The 22,932-nt window shown below is 37.8% G+C and overlaps 1 protein-coding gene across 1 annotated transcript in view; it reads left to right on the top strand.

Annotated features, from left to right (window-relative positions):
- Positions 1-516: 516 nt before the first annotated feature.
- Positions 517-22,932, top strand: part of magixa (MAGI family member, X-linked a) — a 49,577-nt gene continuing 27,161 nt past the window's right edge. Inside the window, exons 1-7 of the mRNA XM_084086378.1 lie at positions 517-797; positions 7,751-8,040; positions 10,861-10,977; positions 15,363-15,482; positions 20,720-20,893; positions 21,309-21,477; positions 22,039-22,109. Of these exons, the coding sequence (XP_083942504.1) occupies positions 7,761-8,040; positions 10,861-10,977; positions 15,363-15,482; positions 20,720-20,893; positions 21,309-21,477; positions 22,039-22,109 (931 nt within the window). The 5' untranslated portion in view covers positions 517-797; positions 7,751-7,760. The remainder of the gene's footprint in view (positions 798-7,750; positions 8,041-10,860; positions 10,978-15,362; positions 15,483-20,719; positions 20,894-21,308; positions 21,478-22,038; positions 22,110-22,932) is intronic.

Consider the following 22,932-nt stretch of genomic DNA (forward strand, 5'->3'; position numbering starts at 1 on the left):
ACATTGCTAACCTTGCTAAATGTCTGCTTTAAACAAGTTAAACATTTGCCAATGAGGTAAAAAAAAAATAAAAAAAATAAAGAAAATATCTAGTTTTAAAAATGACCATGTGCCTTATGCTAGATAAAAATGCATAATTAGCCATTATTATTTAAGAATTAATTCGTCGATGAATTATCACCTGTTGGCAATATACTGTATCTTAAATAGTGTCACCAAAATAAATAGCCTACTTGCCTTGTGTCTTTGATCAGAACGTTCGCTCACTTAATGAGTAGCATGCGGTCCTATTCATGATCAATTCAAATATGTCTTCTTGATTGAAGTATTTGGGTAAGGAGTCACGGCGCGTTCATGTATTCCCAGTCTCGCGCGGCGCTGTCCAATCGCCTGCGACCATAGGGAGGTCCCTGTTTCACACAGCGTTCCCTCCCCGTCCCTGCCTCCTCCTCCTCTCCTCCCCTCCGCTTGGCTGCCTTATCATCGCTTCCTTATTGCCAAACCTGCAAAGACAGGGCTGTACTGAATGCAACGTAATTTTGACCCATGTTCCATTAGCTGAGCGGCCCTGAGGGCACGAGGCTTCCGCGCGGGATTGTAATGCTACACTGTCCTCCCTCTCCGGCCAGTTCATCCTCAGCAGCGCAGAGCTATGGACCTGAAACCGTAGTGCTCCTCCAACACAGCATATCTGCAGTCACCTGCGACTCCAATAGGCAATCAGTATTGATAGAGTATTTGTAAGGATTACAGCCATAAGGCAATACGTCGCGGGGGGGAAGGCTGGAATTATGAAGGTATGTCACAGACCGTCTCATTATTGCTTGGCTGACCATCCGATACTACTACCATATGCTTTTGTCCATTTTTCATGTCTGTTGGTGTACCGCGCGAATTCCATTATGTCCTTGCGTGGCGACTGATGCCAGGGGAGCCACTTTGCCTTTGCAGCATTTAACGCCGCGCGCGTTCTCCTTGTCAGCTGCTTTGATTTGGTCAACTATCTCCACCTCATCTTCTATCGCGATTCATTTCAAGTCTGCATGAGCTACACGTTTTTTGTCTTTCATAAAAGATGCTCGCGTGAAAGCTCCTCTCGGACAACAATAGCAGTACATTAGCGCGAGCGCGTGAGTGAACTGTTGGTCCACGTAGTAAAAGAGCGGCCTCGCGCACTCCTGTTTGGAGACAACGGAGCCCTTTCAGGTTTACATGAATGTAGGTGTTTTTCTGTACACAGAAAGTGTAGAGTGTGTAATGCGAGAGCGAGCAGGTGCTGAGAAAATGTGTCAGACCAGTTGCGACTCTGTGCCGTAGGTTTGCAGTGATGTGAGATGAGATGTGGGATACATACTCCACTCTGCTGGTAAATAATGACCATTGCAGTCATTGGCTAGCTGCATGCAGCCCCTCTCAGCACCATCATAGCCCTCCACAGCGTTTATGACCACACTCATCCGCATATCACTGTTTTATTGGGGTTATTAGGGTTGTGAGAATGTTATGAGGAGAAATCTGCCCACTGAGTATCTGTGTGGGAATTTGACAGGGCATGTGCCAGTCAGAAAAAGCCAATGTTACACAGAACAGAATGATAATTATTGCCAAGCATGCTTACACACAAAAGGAGTTTGTCTTTAATAAAAATAAATAATGTGTTGGGTATTGCACATGACACTTAAAATTACACAAGGGACATCTTTCATGTCCCCAGCAGGGTTATTACATTTTTATTTACTTGAAATAGCCTATAATAAACACTAACTGAAATAAGTTTGTTTTATTACTTTTTATTTTCTTTCAGCTAGCTGCCAAGGCAACATTTCTCATTTTTTAATTAGTTTGTACTAAATATTTGATATAAAATAACTAAAACTAAAGCTGAAATAAAAAAACAAATGGACATACTATTACTAATATAGATGACGACAAAACACAACAAAATGACTAAAACTTTAACTTAAAATAAAATGAAAACTGAAAATATAATAGTAAATAGTAAAAAATGTATGTTGCTAAAGCACTAATAAACAGTGCCTTAATATAAGCACACACATTAAGCTAATTTTTAACCATTTTAAATTTGATAAACTATCACTGACCACTTGGGCAAGCAACTACTGCAGAACTGCCTGCCTCTGTCACTCTGAATCTCACTATATCTTTCCCCCAGGCAACACAGTTTCATACCTCTCCTCACCTGTCCTCTGCTCTCCCCGTTACGTTTACTTGTTACTCTTGTAAGGCTGCTAGCATGAAGGTTATGGACTTCAACAGCCAATAGTGTCGTTATGTAAATTAGCCTGTGCAGGTGTGCATTGTGGGTATTCATATTTATGAGCATGTGTGCAGGGGCCATGAAGTTTCATCTCCAGAGTACATAGTGGATTTGCACTTAAGATGCCAATTTGCAGTGAAAAGACACTTTCAATGCCTTAACCTGGTTATGAAAGTGCCAAGTAGCTGATATTGCTCCATTTGACCCTGGGATTTGTAGTCCTAAACTAATATGGTATGACTTGAATCATGTTGATATAACATCTAGTGTGACCTCTTTTGACTGAAGAGGTTTCTTCTGAGATCCAGATTGTTTGTTTTTATTGAGGAGGTACCCTGACTGCTGATGTGGAGAAAAACCAAACCCCTTGGCTCTACATCGTCCTGAACGCTTTAATGGTTCAGCACATAACGGCAGACTGATGTACCTGAGGCTCTTTACACAATAGCGATCCGCAGTGTGATGCCGCAGAGAGATTTTAAACATGTCTGCAAGCGATTACATTTTATTGGGATCTGATTTGAGATGATTTTTGAGTTTTGATTGGGTGTACATGTTTCGAATGGAACTTCTGTGGACATTTTCTGTCTTTGTCAAGCTGATCTTTCAAAAGAAATCCTGCTTAAACCAGTCTAAGCTGATTTGCCGGTTTTAGCTGGTTTACGATCGTCTGACAAGATGAAAACCCTTCTAAACCAGCCAACAGTCCAGGTTGGGAGACCAAATAAGACCAACAAACACGTTTAAGCTGTTTTTTATTCAGGAGGAAAGGGTGATGATGTGTTGTCTTATGCTTCTCTAATTTGAGAGCTTAAGTTAATGTTCAGTGCTACAGTACGGTGTCGGTGAGATCAAGACATCCCATAATCATTAGCTTCAGAGACAAAACACAGGGGTAGAAATCGAATTTCATTCTTCTGATCTACGATCTAGTTCCACAGCATGAACAATACTTGAGTTGCTGCATTAGATGTCGTCAAATCTCCAACAGCAGCCGTCTTCGAAGTCGGACCTTAGCGCTTAAATATCTCATCTTAGTCAGAATGTCATCAACAGAACTTTGATCTGCATCTCTCTTCTTGGCCCAGTGACATCTGGACCTTTAGTTTTCAATTAAAGCTGTTCATTGACTCACCTGAAGATCCAGCAGGATTTATCCTCTCTCTGCACTTCATCTTTGGTGGCACAGACTCCCTCAGAAGGAAAGGAGCTAGAGTGTTCAGGCAGGGTTTGAGATTTAAACTTTAAAGGGTTAGTTCACCCAAAAATTAAAATTCTGTCAGTAATTACTCACCCTCATGTTGTTCCAACCCCGTAAGACTTTCGTTCATCTTCGGAACACAAATTAAGATATTTTTGATGAAATCTGAGAGCTGGCTCACTTCTTCATAGGCTTCTATGTAATCGATATCTGCCATCCCAGAAATGTTAGTAAAGACATCGCTAAAATAGTCCAAGTGACTACAGTGGCTCAACCTTAAGTTTATCAAGCAACGAGAATACTTTTTTTGCGCAAAAAAACCCCAAAATAACAACTTTATTCAACTATTCATTTTCTTCTGTGTGGGCCTCTGACGTGAGTTCACGTAGTGTAACAGCGCAGCGCTTCTGGGTTGTACGTCAGAACGTAGGCTCACTATTGGCCAGCATCACACACATGACCAGCGTCGGCCAATAGTGAGCCTACGTTCTGACGTACAACCCAGAAGCGCTGCGCTGTTACACTACGTGAACTCACTCAGAGGCCCACACAGAAGAAAATGAATAGTTGAATAAAGTCGTTATTTTTGTTTGTTTTTTGCACATTTTTAACAATGTCTTTAATAATTTTCATTTTTGGGTGATCTAACCCTTTAAGTCACATTTTGAAAACTGCAAGTAAAATGTTTTCTAAATTCCACTTTTGCTCTACTGTAGCTTGAATAGTAATCCAGCTTATACTTGAAACTGACACTGTGCTCTGCAAATATAGTTGGTCATTTACACCTGACCTACCTGTCAAAAGTTTGGAATAATAATAATAATAATAATAATAATAATAATAATAATAATAATATTTTTTTTTTAATGTTTTTGAAAGAAGTTTATTATGCTCACCAAGGCTGCAGTGATGTGATAAGAATTAATATTCTGAAATATTACTTCAATTTAAAATGTTTTCTGTTTTAATGTATTTTAAATTTGTAATTTGATTCCTGTGATGGCAGTGCTGAATTTTCAGCATCGTTATTGCAGTCTTTAGTGTCACATGATCCTTCGGAAATCCTTCTAAAATGCTGATTTGGTGCTCAAGAATCATTATTATTTTCAATGTTGAAATTTTAGTGAAAACCATGATACATACCATTCAAATGTTTGGGGTAAGTAATATTTAAAAAAAATAAATGAATACTTTTATTCAGCAAGGATGCATTAAATTGATCAAAAGTGTTCTTTTGAACTTTCTATTCATCAAATAATCCTGATGAAAATGTATCACGGTTTCACAGCATTGAGAATAATAAGAATGATTTCTAAGGAGAGAGACTTCATACTTCTTTCAAAAAAATCTTAATGATTTCAAACTTTTGACCGGTAGTTGGATAAAAGCATCTACTAAATGAATAAATGTAAAATAGTCATGCTGCATACTTGTCGTATCCTGGATTTCCTGGTGCTGTTTGTGCAAATGTAGTTGAAATGTAGAAATGCATTGGCCATTTGAATGAGTTTGAAAGCGCAACCATTGCATTAGGAACATTAACTCTTTGCAGAGCCATCTTAAATGCTCTTGAACCAATTCTTTTGTTTACTGTTATGAGTTCTTTATTCATAAGAAAGATTGGGGGTCAGTTTTGGGCACCTTTCCAAAGTACTTAATCAATTATTCTCAACATCTCAGCAGCTCATGAAGACTCAGCATGCATATGTAATGCGGAAGATGCAAGCGGGATTTAATCAGAAAGGGAACAGGCTTTAGATCTCGATAAAGATACACAGATGTCATATGGCAGGGATACACTTGAAGAAACTTGCCTCAGACGAAGTGTATGTCTGTGACACATGAAACATCATCCCAGAGGGATGCCACAACCGCAGCGAACAAAGTGGTAGACAAGATCCAAATGCATATTTAAAGCTAAGTTATATATTAATCTTGCATCCTGCAAGTGAACCGTACATGCTCATAACACATTCACACTGTACTGTGCTCTGTGTGTGTGCGCTCAAGTGAGGTGCGAACACACTGCGGCAGGTTGGATGGACTTTGATACCAAGCGTTTGAAGTGCTCACGCCACTGTTTGCTTTCAGTTTTTAAGGTGACTCGCGCCGCTATTTCTCCATGGCTCCCAGGCAGAGTCTGTGAGACCTGGAGATCTAACTTTCTCTCGCTCTGTGAGGTAATGGAAAAGACCCGCAGCGCCGGAATGCACGGTCTCCTCTCCTCCCCTCCCTGAGTTTACTGCAATGGTGTAGCTGTAACTATGTAACTCTGTTACTATTGTTCATTTAAACACTCAGCCCCCCCCACCCCTGCTGATGTATATCAGATGATGCATTAACTAGTGTGTGATCTTTGCACTGCAGGGTTGTAATCAGAAAGTTGAAGCGTGTTCTTATTATTCTCAGATGGGCAAATTATTTATCTTTTATTTTTGTTTGTATTTTTGTATCTATAGCTGCTGATTCATATCTATAGAGACTATACGAGTCGCTATATGGCTAAGCAACAGGGACACACATGCTGAGAGAGAGAGGGCCTTCTGCAGCCAAACCTGATGCGTAATTTGGCAGATCCTTTGAGATACTGATTTATTTATTTTTTTTATATTTTTTTTTCTAATTTAATGTTTAGTGGAAAGCCCCAGACGATTTTGCTGATGAAAACGTGTACGTTTTCGGTTGCAAAATCAGTGACACCTGAAATAGATCTATGCATTTTTAATGAGCCCGTGTAAATTGTGTTTGTGGATGAAATCACCCCCCACTGCGTTTTGACCATCTGTTTGCTTGTTTTGTTTCAATTTGGAGACTCGTATCATGTGTATAGCTTGTGGAACACCACTGGGACTCGTAAATGTGCCTTTGAAGAGTAATGGGACGTATATTGTCATTCTATATATGTAATTGACTTCACGCTGTTTCATCCTTTTTGTTACTGTTTTAGTGGACTATGTCCTCAGCTTTAGTCCAATAAATAAATATACATTAAAAAAGTTACTAAGTTGTATCTTGTTCACTTCCTATATAGTGCAATACCATTCAAAATTTTGGGGTTGGTAAGATTTTTGTTTTGTTTTCAAAAGTCTCTGATGCTCACCAAGTCTGCATTTCTTTGATCACAAGTACAGTAAATATAGTAATATTGTGAAATATTATTACAATTTAAAATTTCAATATGTTTTAAAATGTAATTTATTCCTGTGATGACAAAGCTGAATTTTCAAATTTGAAAAATCTTACTGACCCTATACTTTGAATGGTAGTATACAGCACTTTAAACACATTATTAAAACCTTTTGTTTCTTTAGGCTGTCGCTGTAACCGTTAAACCAGTATTATGACACATACTGTACATGATATGAGATGCACAGTGAAGGTGTTTGAGGTTTCAAAATGCCATTTCAAAATGATCTGAATTTATCCATATTCAATTAACCTATTTTGAAAACCATAATAGGTTGGTTAACCTGAATATTTTTAATCAGTTTTTGTGCAAAGATGTGCAAAGGAGGCTATTAATCTGGACATAGAAAAATGTCAAATTCCTCCCTCAGACCTTAGACCTGGGCAATTCCACGCAAAACTGTCACATCCATAACGCCAACTAAATACAATGGCATTGGGCTGGCGTTATGGATGTGACAGTTTTGCGTGGAATTGCCCACCTACTGTCAATCGTTATATATTAAATAGGTGGCAAGAAGAGTGGGATATGTGTACAAACAATAAATGACATGAAATCCACCCTGAAATCTCAAAATATCTCCCTTTTTCCCCCCTAAAACAAGATTTGATCAAGTGGTGTTCACTAGATGTCGAATACAAGATTGATACCTGTACATTTTTGCTTGAAGGCGAAGACCCAACTTTATGTAGGTTTTGGTTTTGGTTTTTATTGTATATATGTAACTTGTAGTTTTGTAATTTAGTTTTTTGCTATGAAGATAGCCACAGATGCTGACATGGCATTAAATAAAACTATACTGATTGTGCAAAGATGCTGATTCATAGTCCACCCTACTGAAAAAAACCCTACTGGTGGTCTTCTAACCTGGTCAAGCTAGTCTTTCGTTGGTTTAGCTGGGTAGTCAGCTAAACTCACATTTGACTAGATGAAAAGTGCCTTAGACAAGGCAATGGACCATCGTGACAAACAGCCTAGGCTGGTTTAAGGTATTTTTTTTTCAGTAGGGAAATCTCCTTTTTAATGTTTGCAAACAACAAATAAACATGTTTGAACAATGTCTTTCTTTTTTAATTTCTTACAGCGCTGTCAACATGTCTAAGGCCACTGTTAAGAAGCTGCACTGGCGCTCAAAAGTGCAGGAGAGCTTCGTCCCATTGGGCGGAGCCTCGGGAGAGCTTGGTGTGGCCATTGGAGGTGGTGCAGATTATGGAGAGTTCCCATTTGTTACAGCAGCACCTGGGGGTGGAGCCACTGTTGGTGACGTCATCCTAGAGATTGGAGGTACACCTGTCCTGGGATTGACCTTGGGAGATGTAAGAGGGGTTCTGAACTCATGTCCACATCCCATTCGGATCAAAACCGTCTTACCAGGTACTTTATTTATCGATAAGAGCAAATTGACTGTTCTGTGACACCATGAGTTGGAGAGTAACAAGCTTTTGTACTGATCCAACTCTTTCTTTGCGTTAGATAAGAGTTGGGCAATGCAAAGAAAAGCTTCTTCTTTTTTTAACAAGACACAACTGACAGAGAAGATTTCGATTTTTTTCGTTCAAAGAGACACTCCATTTCATCAAAGAGACATTTCATCCAAAAATGAAAATTTTGTCATCTTTTACTCACCCTCATGTCGTTTCAAACCTGTAAGACTCCTTTTTGTGAAAAAGGCTTTATTTTGAAGAATATCCTGGCCTTTTTTCTCTTTCATATAATAAAAATGAATGTATAATAAAAATGAATGGGGACTGACTGCGGCTGTCAAACTCCAAAATGAGTTTTGGAGGCCCCGGACCAGTCCAATCCGTAAACAAATTCTGAACTGATTAAATGAAAAAGGATTTATTCATGAATCAAACGTTAGGACAAGCTATAGGACAGATGTCAAAATCTTCAGCAAATATTGACTTTAATTTCTTTAACTACTTTTTTTTTCCAGATGTATATGGACCATTTTTATATCTTATTAACCATATATTTATTTACATATTTACCTTTAAACACTTTAAACAAGCTATTTTCGCCTCAGTCTTCATTTACTTTTTATGATTTTGGAAAGAGTGGCCAGGATATTCTTTACAAATTCACTTTTTGTGTTCCACAGAAGAGAGAAAACGTGTTTGAGGGTGAGTAAAAATTGACAGAATGTTCTTTTTTAGGTTAAATGTTCCTTTAGATGTTTTATCTGAAGCGACACACCCCACATTGCCCTCTCCTTGGAGGTGCCAAGAAAAATAGGGGATATCAATAAGTTTCTAGTTCATAGGCCTGGGGTTAAACTTGGTGACCTTTAATTACTAATCCAAATTTTTACTCACAAGGCTGCTAGTACAACAAACCCCTTTATTTTATAGGTTTTATCTGCATTTTGTTGCACTTTTAAATGAAATACTTCGGATGTGTAAGAGCTTTATACCTACTGACATTATACAGCCCCAAGTAGATCACAGTGTTGACATGTCACATTAATGTCATTCTGCCTGAAGATTGTATTATCCTATTCTAGCCTCTCTGAATACGTTAGTTCCAGATACTCCATGGGGATTTTATTTACTATATTCGTTTACATAATGCTCAGTGAAGGCATTTTCACTCTGTCAGATTTGTGAACACAGTGTCTTGAACTAACAAGAATGTCAAATTGCTCCTCCTTTTGTGATATACAGCATCATTTGTATAACAAACAAGAGTTCTAAAAGCTTTTTTATTAATTAAATTACACAACAAAACTATCACTCAGAGATTATAGATTTTTTTTAGGTATTGAATATTTGAGTATAGCAACTTTGCTGCTTCGTTTAATTACTGTAGAATTTCTGGAAGTAGATTATGGAAATAACCAAAGTAGAAAAAAAAAAACTTTTTTTAAATTAATCTTGTATTGAATTAATTATACACTAGCTTTCAAAATGTTGGGGTCAGTAATAATATTTTGACATTGATATTGTTACAAAACATTGATATTTGACATTTGATATTGTTACAAAAGATTTCTATTTCAAATAAACAGTGTTCTTTTGACAATTCTGAATGTATCATGGTTTCCACAAAAATATTGAGCAGCACAACTGTTTTCAACATTGACAATAATAAGAAATGTTTCTTGAGCACCAAATCAGCATATTAGAATGATTTCTGAAGGATCATGTGACACTGAAGACTGGAGTAATGACAGCTGAAAAGCTTCGGTTTATTTGAAAAACGAATGACACATAGTATATTTACATAACATCTGTTTTGTTTCAGGGTTTATCAAATGTTTTTGAACTTCGACAACCAATCTTTAATATACAAGAAGAGCGAGAACCAAATTACTGTCAAAGTGTAGTATCGCTTGCCGCTGTCGTGGTTGGATAAAACAGAACTTAGATTAGTCCACATTTGTTCTCAAAACAGTATGTAAAAAGGATCCTGATTTGACAATAGCAATGCCAGGTCTCCACCTTCCCACATTTCAGTGTCAGACATTAAGTGGATGTGATATCCCACACTCTATTACTTAACCTCTCCAGAACTCTCTGCCCTGGTTGGCCCGATTGATCGCTGTCAGCGTGGGGGGGTGGAGCCCGGCATCGGCGAGTAAAGGGGCGGGCAATCCCAGTCCACAATGCATAAAGACCATCAATATCCTGCGCGAAAGGAAGCTGGCTGTCATATAAGGTCATAACGCACTTTAAAAAATGAATAGATCAGCGGGAAATGACTCATCCTACCTTTCCCATGAGTCCTTGAGGAGTCCATGTGTTGAGATTGTGTGCGGAAAGGACCACCGGATTATATTAAGTGCAAAAATCAATATAGAGAAGCCGAGCGGTCCTCGTTAGGTGCTCCGCAGTGCTTGTTTGTGACAACAGCACACTGACCTTAGAGACTTCTGCAGTTGCAGTGCAGTCTCAGCATGCTTGAATGTGTCTGTGAGGTCTGAGGTGTTACTGTAGTAACCTGGGGTGTGCAGTGCTGGGACTGAATTCAGGGGGAGAGACCGTTTAACCCTTATCGATCTTATGGTGTATTTCGATTTATTTTCAGAACTGCATCTTTGGCAGTTTCACTTTGCCAGTTCACCTTTTTTCTCATATTTCCATGGTGACAGCAGTGTTCTATTTGTGAATTTGGCAACAGTGCTGTTATTTAAAAGTGGTTTCAAATCTCTCCATTGCATTCTCGTTCATGTGTTTTGTTTGTAATCTGCAGGCTCGACACTCTGTAAGGATCTGAGACTTTACCTGAGCAAGTGTTTTACACCCGGATCAATGGACAGCCAACTCCAACAGGTCATACGAGAGAACCTCTACCTGCGCGCTGTGCCCTGTGAGTGAACCAAACACCTACATAATGCAGTAATACTGGGCTCTTTAAAGGGTTAAGCCAGGGACACACTTAACGACTGTAAGGCCGATCATGAATGTAATTTGATACTCACGACTGATCATGCCCAAACGCGCCAAGTCAGAGACAGTTGCGTTCAGTCGGTGTTCGCAGTTGGTGTTTAAAATCTGCTCCAGTTGTCGGAAACAGTCTTTAAGTGTGTTCAGTTCAGTCTTAGAATGTTCCAGCTAGTCGTTAAGTGTGTCCCCGGCATTAGCTTACCCAAAAATGAAAATTCTGTCATTAATTACTCACCCTCATGCCGTTCCAAACCTCGTTCAAGCCCAGAAAGGTAGTAAAGACATCGATAATATAGTCCATGTGACTACAGTGGTTCAACCTTAATGTTATGAAGCAACGAAAATACTTTTTGTGTGCAAAAAAACAGTTTGGCAACAAACAAGGCTCATTGGATAGCTCCTTTGTCAGCATCACATGCATGTGTCGTGGAGCACACATGACCAGCGTCGGCCAATAGTGAGCCTACGTTCTAACGTATAACCCGGAAGCGTTGCACTGTCTGTTGAATAATGTTGTTATTTTGCGCATAAAAAGTATTATTGTCGCTTCATAACATTAAGGTTGAACCACTGTAGTCACATGGATTATTTTAACGATGTCTTTACTACCTTTCTGGGCCTTGAAAGTTGCAATGACGTTGCTGCCTATGGGTGGTTCAGAAAGCTCTCAGATTTCATCAAAAATATCTTCATTTGTGTTCTGAAGATGAACAAAGGTCTTACAGGTTTGGAACGACATGAGGGTGAGTAATTAATGACAGAATTTTCATTTTTGGGTGAACTAACCCTTTAACACGGGATGTCAAACAAATTTTGGAGAAAAAGAAGAAAATGTGTGTAAAATGTTCAAATGTCCCGTTGTAAAATCTATTAAGTTAATTCGCTTACTGTCTAATGTGTTTTGCAGACAAAACTGGAAAGTAATCTATTCATCTGGTAAACTCTAATCTGATTGGCTGACTTTCTTTTTTCTCTTTTTTTTTTTCATCAGTCCTTTTGAAAACAGTCATGTTTACAAGATACCAGATTGGCACTTTGATGATGAAAAAATCACTGGGTTTGTCATTAAAGGTGAACATAGGCTTTATTTAGACTTAAGGGGAAATCAGATTTTTTTTTTTCTTAATCAATTTTTTTTAGAATGAGTGTTAAAACTGTAAGCTACATGTTGCCAGGTTTTTCAGTTTAGACTGCAGTCGTGGTTGTCATAGTTTGGACACAAACTTGCCTATGAATTAGGTTCATAATCCGTGAGACTTTAGTGATGGATGTTGTGCCATTATGTTTCCCACGCGTTCACACTTAATCATTCACAAATAATCATATAGAGTAAAAGAGTATGTGTATTTGGCGTGCTGTCCGGGGAAGGGCTCCGAGCTCGTAATGTGGCCCGAACCCAGAGTTCTCCCCCATATCCCTGGCTGGGAGAGGAACTAGCTGAGGAGTCGGAGTGGCAGAGGAATTTAGAAAAGACTGTAGAGGAACATAGTTATAGGCCTCCTCTCATGCTGATTGGGTAGATCATTTGAACGAGCTCCTCTCGAAGTTTGTTAATAAAACATAATTTCTTGAGGACACTATCCAAATCCGAACACATTTATCACAGACAACTGCATAAAAATAAATTATTTTAATCTGATTTCAAACTGCATTCAAAAATGGTTTGGATTTAGCTCGTGAAAATTTTATTTGGGTTTCATGTGGTTTTTATTTTTTCCTGGGAAAAAACGCAAGTGAAAAAAACGCTAAATTCTGATCACTGACTTGACACATTTTTAACCCTTTTTTCTAGTATTTCATTTTCGATAAAACGATTTGTAGAGACTCCCAGCCCATTATTTAAGTTCATTTCACAATGCAATATGGATCAAACCTCATGCTTTTTAGTCACAGGCCTGGCTACACAAGATTATGTATACAATATGTAAAATGGCTCCCTGCTTCTCTCTATCCACCAAGGGTTCCTTGGCCTGAAAAAGGTTGAAAACCCCTGCAGTAATACAACTGCATTGAAAACACAAACAAGTTCACACATATGAGAAATGAAATCTTGAAATACATCAGCCAGAAAAAGCATGCATGCAATCTCATGCTTTAATGCTCTCAGAGACTGTAAACAAATCCAATTTACAATCATGTCAAACCTCATACAGAGTCAAAGGTTCAGTCACTTTGAGGCAATGCGATGCACTTTAACCGTTGCCATGGCAACTGTCATCAAATGTCATAGCAGTGCGCTCATTGTGAATGACACTGTTCCATATTTTGCCTTGGCAACAAAACGGCAACTATTTTCAGAAATGATTGCATGCATTTATTAATGTATAGCTCGTGCCGGCATCAGGCTCCCGTTCACCATCACAGCTGATGCATTTAATCCGTCCTGCATGATTCAAACTTTGCCTATTTCCTGCTCTTGAATCCCAAAGCTGCACATTTGTCTTTGTCTTCAGCCTGAGGTACCCTGCTGTGCCTTTCAGCACTCCTGTGCTTGCACATATGCATAAGCGCGTAAGCACCCAAACACAGACCCATTCATGCATGCTTGCGAATGTACACACAAGCACACGCATTTTCGTGCACCCATTCACATAACGTTTAATCTATCGGTTCAGTTGCATAGCCTGTCTACTCAAACTGAAAGGCTTTCCCAAATAACGTTCCCGTTTATTCAAAACGTCACATCTCTGAATTAATTGCAGGCAATTAGAAGACCGTGTACTGTAAGATGCTCCTCTTTTCTGTTAAGATAAAATAGCACAGGTGTGTCAGTACAAAAGCATGCGGCTTTATTTAACCAGGTGCAAAACGTCATGTTAAATGGTTGGCATATGCAGAAAACAACATTTACTTTTCTAATACACATTCGTGGTCATATTGTGCATAATTCATAAGTATATGTTATTCCCAAAGGAAACATTTTTCAATCTTTTGTCAAGATGTGATAACTTGCTCAACTGTCCTTTCCAACTGACATCACAAAATCCATATTTATCAACCCCGACCACCTGGCTCCGTTCTGATATTTTACACTTGCTTTTCACAATCCAATCAGTTTTTTGATGGATAAAAATGTTTTGCTCTTGTTAAATCTCCAGTTTAAATCGGTCACATTATTACGGAAGTAAAAAGTCCTCTGTGTCTAAATCCCTAATGTCTCATCCTACACATTCATTAGAGATTCATTTCAGAGTGAATGTGTTGGGCTCAAGTGTGTTGCGTAAAAACGGCATTGTTTCAAGAGGGGGAAAAAAACACTCAGGCTTTTTGCATTGGCTGTCATTAGGATTAATGCAATACAGGCACTGTGATGTCATATACAGTACAGGGTGTTTAATACCCTGGGACAATGCAGTGTTTTGTTATTAATGGGTGATTTATTGTAAATGGTGGCTGAAGGCTTTTAAGTCATTACAGTCCTGCTTGATGTTGAATAACTGTGTGTGTTGTATCCTTGCGATAGGTGCACTACCTCATAAACCATGTACCTTTTCTCTTCCTGAAGACTTTTGCTTCAGAGCCATTTGTTATGTTGGCAAGTTCGATTGATCAAAGCATGCAGGTTTCCTATGGTATCTCTTCTGAATCGCCAGAATTGCAGTGATCAGGTTAGCCTAAATTGGGATGCACCTGCTTATCTACCTCAGGAAAATCTACTTGTCCCAACTTTTGTGTGAGATGGAAAGCTGAGAGGAAGTTGTGTAATCTCATCATCACCGTGGGATTATAGAGCAAGTCTGAAGTGTTTGAAATCATGATCAGATGTCGCCTCACACCACCAAAGTCATATGCAAATAGACACAGACACGCGCACAGTTTATTTGATATATGTTTAGTATGTAAATGCTGTAACATGACTGCTTTTACCCTCATTTGACACTCACATCATACATTAAACTCCGCCTCTTTTCCATATCAAGGCCAATCAACTTGCTACAAGTTCAGTGTGACAGCTGTGTCTCTGTTTTCTCTGAGGTCTGTGGATCCAAACATCAAACGCATCAAAGAGACTGGCTTCCTGGTGATGTCATCAGGATGTTTTTTTTAGTTTTAGTTTTTCTCAAAAAATGCATTAGATTTTTAGCAAAGGGAAGATGCAAGTTTATGAAAAAATAATGAGCGATCTTTTAAAATGCCCCGTGTGTCTGTAGCACTATAGCCGTCCTATTTTTACATTCGCTTTTTAAATGGCTTGTTGTCCACTTGTAACAAATTCATATGTATTTTTTGCTAAGTTAAGCAAAAAGAGCAAACATTGTATTTTTTGATGATTACAGTCATATGCTTGCTCTCTCTGCCCTGACCCAGGTACGACCAGGCAACCACGGGATGGAGAGATCTCAGGGGTGGATTATAACTTTGTCTCCATTGAGGAATTCTTCTCCCTGGAAGAGTCTGGAGCCCTGCTGGAAAGTGGGAAGTTCAAAGGTCAGTCTCTCTTTTATATCCACTTTATGCATCTAAACCAGTGGTTCTCAACCCACATGTTCCCATGGTCATGAAGCTGCGACCCAATTTTTGGGGAATTTTATATATATATTTTATATACGACAGTACTGTCCTACTTAACATGCACATAAATTCTAAAAATATCACTAACACTGATGAATAAACATAGGCTATTATAAAATAAGGCTACTAAATTGCAGTCCAAAAAAAGCTAATACAATACAGTTAGTAAGTTGGTATGAGCCACTGTCATTTAAAAAATTACAAAATAACACAAAGTGAAAATAAAGTGGTATTGTGGGGTTATGAAAACTACAGTTACTATGGTAAATACACAATAAAACATATGAGCACTGATCCTGATGAATAGAATGAACGTCATACCTGCATGCAAATCCGACGTACCAGTTACGTCATTTATTGGTACTTTTTGGTCATTTCATTATGACTTTATGAATTGAAAAATGTAACTACGACATTGCATGCATGTAATTTCATCTGCTCTTTATATATAGTGAAGTAATATATAGTGCGTATATATTCCAGGATTCCCACAGTCTTGAAAAACCTGGATATATGACAACTTAATTTAAAAAGTGAGATTTATAGACCTGGAAAATAAATTCATAATACTGTATAAATAATAAAATATTAAAGTGCCATGGGCATTTGTATAATGAATACAGTCATGGTCAGAATTATTGTCACCCCTGGTAAATATGATCAAAGAGGGCTGTGAAAATAAATCTGCATTGTTTATCCTTTTGATCTTTCATTCAAAAAATTAGCAAAAATCTAACCTGTTACTGAAGTAAAACAATTGTGGGAGGAAAATCAGATTATGAAATAAATGGTATTGGTACCCCTAGAAATTCTTATGAGTAAAATATCTCTGAAGTATATTCCCATTCATATATTATTATTTTTTTAGCACACCAGGGTGAGTAGGAACATGAAATTGTCCAGCCATGACTTCTTGTTTCACAGGAGTATAATGAGGAAACATAAAGGCCAAATTCCCTTAATCCATCCATCAAAAGTAAAACTAAAGAATATAGTTCTGATGCGCAGCAAAAGATTGTTGAGCTTCACAAATTAGAAAGTGGCTGTAAGAAAACAGCATTCAAAGCATTCAAAATTCCCATTTCCACCAAAATCTCTCTCTCTCTCTCTCTCAAAAAAAAAAAAAAAAATCCTCTGCTCTCATCCAAAAACAAACTCCAGCATATTCAGTTGTTCAAACGGGACCGGGTTCTATGGTCACATGAAACAAAACAAAAAATTAGCTTTTTGGCAGCAAACCCACCAGATGGGTTTAGTGCAAACAGGGATAAAAAGTACCTGGATAAAAAATATACTGCTGGATCTTTAATGTTGTGGCCCTATGGTTTTGCTGGAGGACCTGGACATCTTGTTCAGATACATGGTATCATGGATTCTAGCAAATACCAACAGATAAAAATCAAAACTTGACAGCCTCTGCTAGAAATATTATAATGGGCTGTGGTTGAATCTTTCATTAGGACAATGATCCAAAACAAACATCAAAATCAACACCAAAATGGGTCACTGAGCACAAAATGAAGCTTCTGCCATAGCTGTCCCAGTTCCCTGAGCTGAACCCTATAGAAAATGAGTAGGGTAACATGGAGCTGGGAATCCGAAGGATCTGGAGAGATACTGTATGGAGGAATGGTCTCTGATCTCTTGTCTGGTGTTCTCCAAACTCATCAGGCATTATAGGAGAAAATTTAGAGCTGTTATCTTGGGAAAAGAAGGTTGCAAAAAGAATTGAATAAAAGGGTGCCATTAATTGTGACCAACGTGTATTGGAGAAAAACATGTATTTTATAAAGAGATTTCCCCCACATTTTCAATTATTTTACTTTTATTTTATTTTACTAGAATTTTTTTTAATAAAAGATCAAAAGGATTAACAATGCAGATTTATTTTCACAGGCTTCTTTGTTCACATTTACCAAGGATGTAAATAATTCTGACCCTAACTGTATACATTTTTGTAGTTATGCCAAGCTCTAAAATAATAGTATCTTTAAAAATAGTGGGATCCCTGAACAGCATTCAGCTCCTAAAGCATATGGAATCATACGTTTTAGTTATTTTAATTTTAATTATAATTTTATTTTATTTGACATAATTAAAAAAATAATAATTTACAGAAACTAAAATGTCCATAGATTATTTTTTATTTTTTTTAAACTAGGGCTAGGGGGCTTTACAAATATTGTTGTGGACAATAGGGGGCCTTCGAGTCAAAAAGATTCAGAACCACTGATCTAAAAAGTGATTGTGTTGTTTATCAAAACAATTGGATCCTTTTGCCAAACAACAAATTAAATTATCTTCAAAATCTTAAAAATTGCTTATGAGCAAACCTACACAAACTGCTCCTGCAGAAACTATCTTTCACTAAGTTCTTCACATTTGTTTAGACTGATTTTATCATGTTTTTCAGCTAACAATATGAATGTTTTACACATTCTACCTTGTTTAAAACCATTCCATACATTCAAAATTTGACAAAAAGTCAGCGTGAAAAATGTGTCTACTTATGAGCAAACTTATGGGAATTTGATGTGGAAGGAGTTATTTACTGTTCAACTGAGTAGTTTGTATGCGCACATCTGAGTTTGTGTGCACTCGTGAACACATGGTGAGGGTCAGGGCTTCACGCCAATGCTCAAAATGCTCAAGCCAATCAGAAATAAGAGAAGCACCCTCCAGACTGCGGAGAAAAGTGCAGTGCTGGCTCGGTTCTGTCCTCCAACGTTATCAGCAGAAAGAGCTGAAAAAGAGCCCTAATGGAGAGAGAACAAGCATGTAATGCAGACTGATGTCTGAGCCTGCTGATGTCTTTGTTAAGGGTCTCATACACAGCTGCAGATTCACACTATGACATCCTTCAAAGTTGCAGCTCTTGGATTTATGGATATGCTGACTCGTGTTTTTGATACTGCTGTGCCACTTTACTTTCTTTTGTTTTTGGAAAGTAAGAAAGATATTGTTCACTTATGTCCATCTCGGTCGCCTGTGGGGTTGGTTTTGAGGTTTTTAAACGTGCTTTTGGGGAACTCAAGGACTGATGATTGATGTAAATGTCATGGTCTAAATAAATGACCATGTCAATATCACCAATAGAGATTTTTTTTTTTTTTTTACTTATCCTGGCAAAATCTTCTCTATATATACAATACACTTGTGTTCAAAAGTTTGGGGTTGGTAAGATTTTTTATGAATTTGAAAGAAGACTCACGGTCGCATATGTTTGATTTAGAAAATGACAGAAAACAGAAATATTGTGAAATATTATTATAATTTGAAGAACTTGTTTTCTATTTCAATACATTTAAAAATGTATTTTATTCCTGTGATGGCAAAGCTGAATTTTCAGGTCTCATTACTCCAGTCTTCAGTGTCACATGATCCTTCAGAAATCATTCTAATATGCTGATTTGGTACTCAAGAAACATTTCTTATCAATGTTTAAAACAGTTGTGCTGCTTAATATTTCTAAACCATGATGCATTTTTTTTTTTCAGGATTCTTTGATTTAATAGAACATTTATTTGAAATGGACATCTTGTATAACATAATAATTGTCTTTACTGTAACTTTTGATCAATTTAATGGATCCTTTTAATTAATAAAAGTATTCATTTCCTTAAAAAGAAAAACCTTACTGACCCCCTAGAAATAACACTAGAAACGTGAGATTTGGTATTATCTTTTTAATATGCCTATAATTAACCACAAAAGTGTTTTTAACACCTGAGCAATGATGCCCCACAGCCCATTAGTCATCTCTCTAGCTAGAAACCACACCACACTCCTGCTTTTCTATCACTCTGTACAGGAGAAAAGAGGCTTTACTCTGTAATCCCTATTTCAGTTTCTCTGTCTCCAATCACCCCTCCACCTCCATTCCCTCTCTTTCTCTCTCTCTTTTCATTTTTTTCTCCAGTTGTAAATAAGCTGCAGCTAGGGACTTACGCTGCAGTTAAATATCTCTGAAAATTCCAAACATGGAGCTATTGTACAATTGCTGAGTAAATTCTCTTAGCTGAAGAGTTTGCGCTCCTAGTGCATTTATAGTGTAAATTGTAATTTTTTTTTTTATCTGCACTTTGAAGTTTTTATGTTGAATGCTTTTATTTTAGAGATTTAGAGGTAGATGTTCTGAAGTGGATTAAGCTAATGTTTTTGCCATTGATCTGATTGCTAAAAGAGCTCTGGAACATCCTGTCAGTTTATTAATTTCATAACAGCAGTGATTAAGGGTTTTAAAGAGAGCATGATCTAGGGCAGCAGCAGCAGCCAGTAGCGGAAAAAACGCCTCTTTTGATAAAATGTAGAACTAGAACTTTATCAGTAAAATTGGTGACACAAAAAAAGTTCTACTTTCTATACAGTGGGGTCACATACTGTACCACATTGGAAATGGCTTTTCGATTAAAAAACTATTTTAAACCAGGAAAGTTTTAGGATTTTGAACATTTTAAAATAAGAAATGTTAAGGCGTAAAATGAATTTGTCACTATTTCTAGGTCACTAATCAAAATGATCTCACTGATCATGTGAACTCCTTAATACGGAAGTTCAGATTTTCTTTCTTCCATTGAAGCACAAGATGATCTTTTTGGAACATTCACTCAAATCATGCAGGATAATATGGATCATCAGATTTTGTGGAGCTCTTGCCAGACTTGTGAGTTCATGCCAGCTTTAGTGCATGTTATCATTTGATAATATAATATGTAATAAAGAATTTTGTATTAAATTAGAAAAAAAATGTGTCTGTATGTCAGGTAATTGTACATTTTAAAGTTTTTTGGCAACATTTTTTTTTTGGCAAAGTTAATCAGGATAATGGAGATGGTATGGTTTGTATTTTGGCTATTTTCAAATAAATTCATGTTTTTTAAAATTTAGATATTGAAGTTCTAAAGCCTCTTGACTCGAGCTGCTTGATTATTGTGGTCTGGACCGCAATTCCAGAAAAGACTCTTTGGCTGCCTAGCTTTTAGGTTGAAAATGGACGGTCTTGTCGAGAACGGTTTCAGTTAGCGCATGTAATACATTGTGTCCAAAACCCATTGTTTTTTACTGGTTATTTTGCTGGTTGGAACAGTTTTGGGATTGTGGGACATATTTGGGGGGGATTGGGGGGCATCTCTAAAACATCTCTGTCTTAACAGGGAACTATTATGGCACACCTCGGCCGGTCCACATTGGTCCTGACAGCCCCCCTATTACGTACCAGGAACATCGAAACCTCCTGAGGAATTTTCGTACCCGCAGCAAATCGCTCAGCAACCTGGAAAAGGCCGTGGAGGAAGGTGACAACAGCGAGGAAGACTCTGGTCTATCAGGTACCCAGCTGTTGTGTAAACCTTTATTTTGAATTTATTTTATTTTATTTTATTTTTAATGCAAGCACCTTGCACCATGGTGCCATATCCCAAAACACATTTCTTTCCTAGCCCTGTAAGATCAGCATAATTGGAATTGACTTCACATAGTCGCCATTTTGCAGTTACTTTAAACCTACAGATTTTTAAGACAAATGGATGTCAGCTCAACCAGGACATGTTGGCAATTTTTATGTTTTTGACATTAAATAGTATGGAATTGTGTTCGGAATTTATGCTTTTCTCATATTGGAGCTGGCAAGAGAGGAGAGTAACATGAACGGCGTGACCTCTCGCTGGCCTGAGGTAGCCTAAGATTATACAAGACGGCCGCATCTCATGTCATGTTCACTGTACTCTACTCTCTGTTTCCCAGCGGGGTCTGCCGGAGCAAGCAGTGCCCCTCCCACCACCATTGTCTCACCTAATCAGACTTGGGACTCAGGCGGTGGAGGGGTTGCCATGGAGAACGGAGCACGTGGAGGGGCTTTGCCTGAAAACTGGGAGCTGGCGTTCTGTGACACGGGCGAACCCTATTACATCAAGTGAGTCAGCAGGGGAAAAAGGAAAAAATAAGTGGGACATAGAGTGGGCAAAAATAGAGACAGAAGGTCATTTGCTTCCTCCAGTAATCAAAGATTATACTCAAACTTGACATGATGTCTTTCTATGTCACATTGGATTTTTGACATGCGAAGGCGACATTTAAACTTTACGATGCGCATCAATGAAAAAAAAATTATTCAGCGGATGGAGTCCAGTTATCATGTTGGAAGTGTTTTTTAATGCAATTTTTATGCAAAGAAAAAGGTGACATTTGAACTTTAAGATGTGCATCAAAAAATGCATAATCTTTGCCTATCTCTGAAAATGAAGTGTGCTGAATGTGGTTAATTTGCGTTTTTGATGCAATTTTAAGGGGGGAAAAATGTGACATTGGAACTTTAAGATGCGCATCAATGTAAAATGCATATTCTTTGCCTTTATCTATGAAAATTAAGTGCACTTAATGTTTTTTACTCTCAGTACTGCTGTTGTATTTTATTTTAAAGTTGCTGATGAAACCTTGTGGGGGAGAAAAGTGTCTCATTTTTTTCATTTTTCAGCCATAACTCAAAGACCACATGCTGGCTGGACCCAAGGACTCAGGGCAAAGAGATTGTCAGCAAGACGGAGTGTGAGTGCATATATGTGCACGTGTGTGTGAGCTTGGCCCCTCTCCACATTTTGCTCCCAAACACACTCTCGCTCTCTCTGCAGTCTTCACACAAAGATTAATGACAAACCTTCCTGGAGCCATTTAGTCTTTCTCTCACGCCTTCATCTTATAGCTTGTTTTCCTTGCCTTTTAAACCTTATCCACAATCCCCTCGTCCCTCCCTGCTGGCTTTCACCTCTTATCTCTCCTTTTCCTTTAATGTTATCTATCACTCAAAGCATGCTCTCTTATATTTGAGAAGGTCATGTCTGCTATCCCTTCTGAGCCGAACAGTTTTCAGAAGCCTTTACATCTGTTACTGTGCACGTGTGTAAGAAGCCCACGTGTGCACATGTATGTGAATAGATATACAAGTGGGCTCCAGAATTCTGAGACTAAAATGAAATTCTTTAAAATTATGAAAATAAAATAATAATGTGTGTTTAAAATCTAATTTAAGCATGGAGAAGTTTTAGGAATTTGAAAATGTAGTTGTATATAGTGTGTAGTGTATATGGTATACTGTCTGCTATTGTTTAAAAATAGTATGTGGAACCATATGCATTATGCAGGTTTCTGAAAGTAGTATGCTACATTGTCACATGACCTCTTCAAATTGCATGTTTAATTTATGTGGATGGCATTCAGTTATCATGTTGGAAGTAAATGTGGTTATAAAAATATACTTTTAGCGGTCTATTCAATTGAGTCAAGAACAAAATTAAAGAAAAAAGTGGAAAATTGCTACTAGTAAACTAGAAAACTAATACTTTGGGTAATTGTCACCTAGGAGACGGAAAGC

Source organism: Abramis brama (assembly GCF_963993115.1).
Source record: "Abramis brama genome assembly, chromosome: 16".
Taxonomy (NCBI): Eukaryota; Metazoa; Chordata; class Actinopteri; order Cypriniformes; family Leuciscidae; genus Abramis; species Abramis brama.